General features: G+C 34.9%; 1 protein-coding gene across 2 annotated transcripts in view; it reads left to right on the top strand.

Annotated features, from left to right (window-relative positions):
* Positions 1-233: 233 nt before the first annotated feature.
* Dcr-1 (Endoribonuclease Dcr-1) overlaps positions 234-6000 on the top strand; it is an 80050-nt gene continuing 74283 nt past the window's right edge. Inside the window, exons 1-3 of one of the 2 annotated variants that reach the window (XM_071658561.1) lie at positions 239-300; positions 3372-3463; positions 4357-4541. Coding sequence is in view for 1 of the 2 variants with exons in the window: in XM_071658560.1 (XP_071514661.1) it covers positions 3461-3463 (3 nt within the window). In the remaining variant the exon portion in view is untranslated. Of the gene's footprint in view, positions 301-3371; positions 3464-4356; positions 4542-6000 lie in introns of both variants that reach the window. The other variant, XM_071658560.1, reaches the window with a different exon arrangement.

The following is a 6000-nucleotide window of genomic DNA, read 5'->3' as shown; positions in this document are numbered from 1 at the left end:
AATAATCCGCTGCAACACATTTCCCAAATGTAACCTTACCTCCGAGAGCCATGATGCCTAAACGAAGATTATGCAGTAGAAACCTTTGTTTTTCATTTAAGTTTGTACCGTCCTTTAGAGGAGTTTACTTCATATAAATCAAATTATATGAGAATTCTAGACTGTTCTAATTGGTGTAAGAAAGGAGAGAATGGTAAAATACGGTTAACGAGCCATTGGACACAATGTGACCTGGATGTAAGACTAAGGTGGATATGCTGGGTGGCCCAAAACTTCGTTCTGAGTATTTACGTTTAATAGGTAAGATTCCTTGCATTCTTCTTCTTGTAGATTCCTAGGTAGACTCACATTAGTATGGGAGTGAAGCAAGATACTGTAGTGAATATGTTAAGAGGGGAAAACAGCTCGAACTGAAGGATTTATGATGCGGTTGGTCAGTTGTGTCAGTGACCCTGGACATCTGTCCATCTGGCTCATTTGCTTAGGTTTATTGCATAGGTTACATGCTGTAAAGGTTCTGTAGGATTCCTTGTGGTCCTTGACTAAACAATAAGTTGTATGGTCATTTGTAGACGTTTATAATGTACCTCGAACATGGATTTTCTGAACACTTGCAGACCTAATTTTGCACTTGACGTTTGTTTGGGGATGAAAATTTGCAAAATTTCACGGTTTGTAGTTATGATTAGGGGAATTACGTGAATATCATTCAAACAGTTGATTCAGTACACTTACAAGAGATGTGTTACTTAAATCTTGCTTCCGTGAAAACTGTGAAATGTAACAAAATTTCTGATGTGAATTAGATCGTCTTTGTCGATATTATTACTTGTTCTGTACCACCTTATTACAGGATTTATTGAGTGGATTGGCACCCATTGTAGCCATCCATCAAAAATAGCAGTGGATATTTGCTCTGGAGAATACAGGAGTTACGAAACATGACTTGGAGTAATGCATTTTATTGTTTGGTGTTAGGTAACATGATAGTATTTATGGTTATGAACATCAGGGAAAATGTGGGGTTGATTAATGGTAAAGCAGGTAAAGTTCCTTTAGAAATTATGATGAACTCTGAAAATTTCACCTTACCACTCCATGTAGCTGAGATTTGTAAGTGAAATATAGATGCTTTGATATGATGTGTTCTGGGATCACATGTTGTTGGGATTTGATGGTGGCACAACTGGCTGCTTGGTCATTAAGTGTTTTTAGGTATTTGGTAGCTGTTTGCACAATGCTCAGTCATAGGCGTGAAAGTTGTACTTTAATTAAATGTTATCAGTCTCAACCTGTAGGGAGGTTTGGTGAGGTTTTCATAGATTCTGTTAATTTTTTTTTTTGATTCATGTACTTTTCCACCAATTTACTCATATTTTTTTCTCATTTCTTCTTTACCAGTGCCGTATTTGGTATCTTATTAAATATCAATGCTGTGAATGATGCTTTGCAACTTTTATTATATTCTCTAAATGATGTATAACTTGAGCACAAGAAAACATATTCACTGTGCATCCAAAACAAGTTTCAGTTTGTACTTACAAACTTGTAATTTTCTGTTGATAGTTGATGATAATTGAGTTTATTATTTTTGCTGAGATAGGCTTGGGGTAATGGTTTATAGTGTTGAAACCTTATTATCTGTCCATATGTACCATACTTAAGTTTTTAACTTCAGTGGTAATTTTTTCCAGTATCTATGTAGAAAAAGTTGGGAAATAAAAAAGAAGATAGTTACGGAGCAAGAAAACAGCTGCTTAGATGTCACTTGAAAAATCACACTGTCAAGTGTCACAAGCTTGCATGTGGCTTTTGTGAATTGTTCCAATAATAGTTATTGGTATACATAAGAGTTGTTTGTATCTGTACCTAATAGCTTTCCACATTTCTTGATCAATCAGCACCACACTTGACACAGTGATACAGGAGGATGCAAGGATGGTTGGGAGGGGTTGGAGTTTTGGACCCCCATCTATCTCTCATACTTAGAAGGGGAGAGTTTTCGCATTCCCTCCCTAACATTTTCCATATTTCTTGACTAGTCATTGCCAGACTTGACACAGTGATGTTGGATAACGAGGAAGGTTGTGGAAGGGAAAAATGGGAGACAGCCTCAGGGGCTGAACCCCAACAAATATACGTGTTCCTTGTATGTTGTACCATTTCTCTATCACTGAGCACCTAACTTGACTCTGTTATATAGCATAACATTAGGCAGGTCATGGGGATTTAATGCCCCTTTTCCCCCATGATGGGGATGATTGAACAACCTCATATGATATGTATGTTCATTTCAAGTTTGTAAATCATGTAGCACCTAACATGAAACAGTAGTATAGGATGACATTAGTAAGGTCATTAGGGATGGAGATCTGAGGTGATATCCAGGGAGGGTTGAACCCTGCATCTCATGCATATCTTTTCCTTATTTTTTATATTTATCATACATAATCGCTGTTTCCTGTGTCAGCAAGTTGGTGCCAGGCCCAACCATTCATATGCACATATATATACATAAATCTTTTCCTTTTATGTTTACACATTTCTTGATCAATTGGGAACACACTAGATGGTCAGTAGCTTAGGACTAAGCCTGACTGAACTAGAGGTTGTATTGGTTTATGGTTCCAGTAAAAGCAATAGTCATATGAAATGAAAGATGATTGGCCATAGTAATTGACTGACTGTATCGTCATTTGAGGCCTATCCTTGGAATAGTAATCAGGACTAGCAAACTGTAAGTGATAGCTTTATTTCTGTGGCAGATGCCAAAAATGTATATTCATAAAATTTGTAGTGTGTAGAAGATAATGAACAAAACAACCTTATAGATGTTATGTAATCACTTGTAGTTTTTTTATGGTTATTATTGTGATTAAAAAAAAAAATCCTTGGAAATAGAAGTACAAGAAATGGACCACTTTTACAGTATTATTCCAGATTTCTGCTGTTTATAATTGATGTAATGGGTTGGAGCAATTGCAGGCTTGCTAGTGTCAGTCAGAAAAGCTCACAGAAGAGTTGCAATCTAGCGGCCGGGTCTTGTGGTCACAATAACCTCATTATGTTATCCACAGTACCTAAGTGGATGCAATTTAATTCTCATCTCTTCAGATGATGAGAGTAAGTCTGTATCATAACACTTATTTACTGAAAATGTATCTGTGGATGCATTGATCATGTGCTGAAAAATGAAGTTCATTGTATGTAGAAATATATGAATATTTGTTGAATCCAGCTTTCTTTAATTTTTGACTTTAGTGAAATATGAAGATTTTCATATCCACCTTTCTGTATTTGTAGGCATGTGTTAGGAGTTTTTGCATAGGTGATCGTTGCATTTATATATCTTTATTTGTTTTTCATTTCAGAGTAGTCAGCCATGAAGGTATAGAAAAAAATAACAAGATGTATTCTCTTCACTGATCTTACCCCTTCCCTGTTGAGCTGAAGGTTCATTATGGTAAGTGGGAATGGCAGGCAAATGGAGGGAAGATTTTCTAACTGTAGTATGTAAGTTTGATTAATTACAGTTGATGCCACATATAACAATTAAATACCTTGGGAAACTTATTCACCCAAATTATTAATTATGGGACATCTGTATTTGGTTTAGACTGAAAACACATTATGGTTATGATGAATTGCCACAAAGTTGAGATGAAATGTCTCCATGAAATCAAGAATAATACGCCTTATGAAAGTGTATTAAATTTTTTACTGTGTCCCTCTGTAGGCAGAAGTTTCATAATGTAAAATGGGATTGGTAGGAAAATGGAAGTGTGATTAAACAGTATATAACAAAATTTCAGATTTTGTAAAGAACAGTTGATACCACTTGAAACATTTTAGTGGTGTGGGTGGGAATTTTGTTGGTTTTACATCTTTTTTTGGTGTGAAGTTACAAGCAATGATATATTTATTGGATTGGGTATATTGAATGAGTAAAATTATTTGGTAACTTGTAGAAAAGATATGAATGCTTTACGATGGTGAACCTTTTTTTTTTCGGCTCTTTATAAGCTTTTTGGATTTTGCATGACATGAAGTATAAGCCTTTTGGATTTTGCATGACATGAAGTAGCTAATGTTGTGTTATGGGTAAAGGTGAGTCTTCTATATAATGATAAAAAATGTTATCTGATTTCAAACTTTTAGATGGGACCTTAGATTCTATATTGGGATCTCAGGAGACAGGAAATTTCTCACCCATTTACTGTTTAGGGATTTGAATAAATGGTACTGAATATTCAGGATATATATTGTGTAACATATTTCATTATTTTTAATATTTTCATTAAAGTTTAGTACAAGTATGTGTTTTAATTAGGAATTTTGTATGTTCTATCTCCATAGGATGCAAGAAAGGTTATATAAGATGGAAGAAAGTGTCTGCCATCGTGGATGGTAATTTTCTTATTTCCATACGTATCATTGTAAGAAGGAAGGAATAAGTTTAGTGGATATTCCCAAGAATGTGCCCGTCCGAGGTTAGCCACAAGCCTACCTGGTGTGTGGAATCTTGAGGATCATATTTCAAGGTTGCTGCCTACCGTATTAGTGTTGCATTTATGTTTATGTCCTTAAGTTAGCTGTAGATAGTTATTTGCTGTTTATAGCATGAAGTGAGACATACTGTTCTCTTTTAATAGCAATAATTTGGTAAGATATCCACTATAGATAAGAAAAAAGAGACAAGGTATCTTATTTCATTAGGATTAAGTATGCATTGCCAGTTGCTTTTATACTGTCTCTCAGTTAATGAAACTATCCATTTTATCGATATTACTTACTGCATAAGAATTCTTTTAAAATTTCAAATATGTCAGTTGTCAGTGTGTTGTGCTAAGGTTTCCACTTTTGAGAAGAGTTGGGTTTCTTTGGAGTAGCAGAACTGAAACACCCAACAGGTGGATGTTACATGATGCTGCTCATGCCAGTGTGTCTTTGATAACACAGTGGGAGCAGACGTGTTGAGGTGGTCCTGTGTAATATTGTTTGTCCCCTGATATTCCCTTAGTGTATATCATCACATATATTTAAAGTGTAATTGCAGTTTGTTGCAGTCTGTAGTGGTCTTACACAGAAAATGAGACGGAAACGCAAGGTAATGAGAATGAATGTTTTTTTTGAAAGAAATGATGGACAAACATCTGGATATATATTGTTTGTGCCATCACATAGGGCATGAAGTAGGGGTTGTTGATTGCTCTTTCGTGTACAGGAAAAGTTATTGTGAAAGTTAAATCTGAATACTGTTTTCATTCATTGTAGATAATAATTAATTCAGTTAAATTCTAAATCTTGTCAGAATGAATATGGTTTACTTGATTCTTTATTTTACTTCTTCCTGCATACTTTGTTGACACAAAACGACATTGAATTAATGAAATATATGATACTAATAGATTGGATCTTTACCCACATTTATATGTTCTTGACATTAGTAAAGTGATTGTCAGTTTCCTATCAAGAAGGATACTAGAGATATGAAAGTAAGCAGTCATTTAATTTCAGTGGATGGCAGTGTCATACCACAGGTTATTGTGCCACATTTATAGAGCCTTACCTCTCCATGAGTTTAATCAAAGGGATTTACTCTGGTTTTGAGGTATCAGGCAAGCAATTTAGAGCCTCAGTTTTACTTTCTTTCTTTTTACTTTTCCTATTTTTCTGTGCTACTCACTGTTACTAGCAATTTCATAACTGAAATAAAAAAGAAGTGTTATGATGAAAAATGCTTAACTAATGGGAGATCCCCAGATAAAGAAGGTTGTATTCTTTTTTAGTTTTTGATTAGTTATGAGGAATAATTAAGAAAGCATACAACTCATCATGCATTTACTAGAATTAAATTCTTATCTCGCCTTCTGCATGCCACACATCTCTCACACATATAAGTACTGCTTACTTAGATACCTCCTTAGATACTTCCTTAGCTTCATTTGTTCTTACCTTTTGTCATTCTACTCAATCCCTCCTGGTTTCTCGTCAAATACA

This window comes from Panulirus ornatus, chromosome 66 (genome assembly GCF_036320965.1).
Source record: "Panulirus ornatus isolate Po-2019 chromosome 66, ASM3632096v1, whole genome shotgun sequence".
Lineage (NCBI taxonomy): Eukaryota > Metazoa > Arthropoda > Malacostraca > Decapoda > Palinuridae > Panulirus > Panulirus ornatus.
This window is presented reverse-complemented; position numbering and strand designations above follow the sequence as displayed.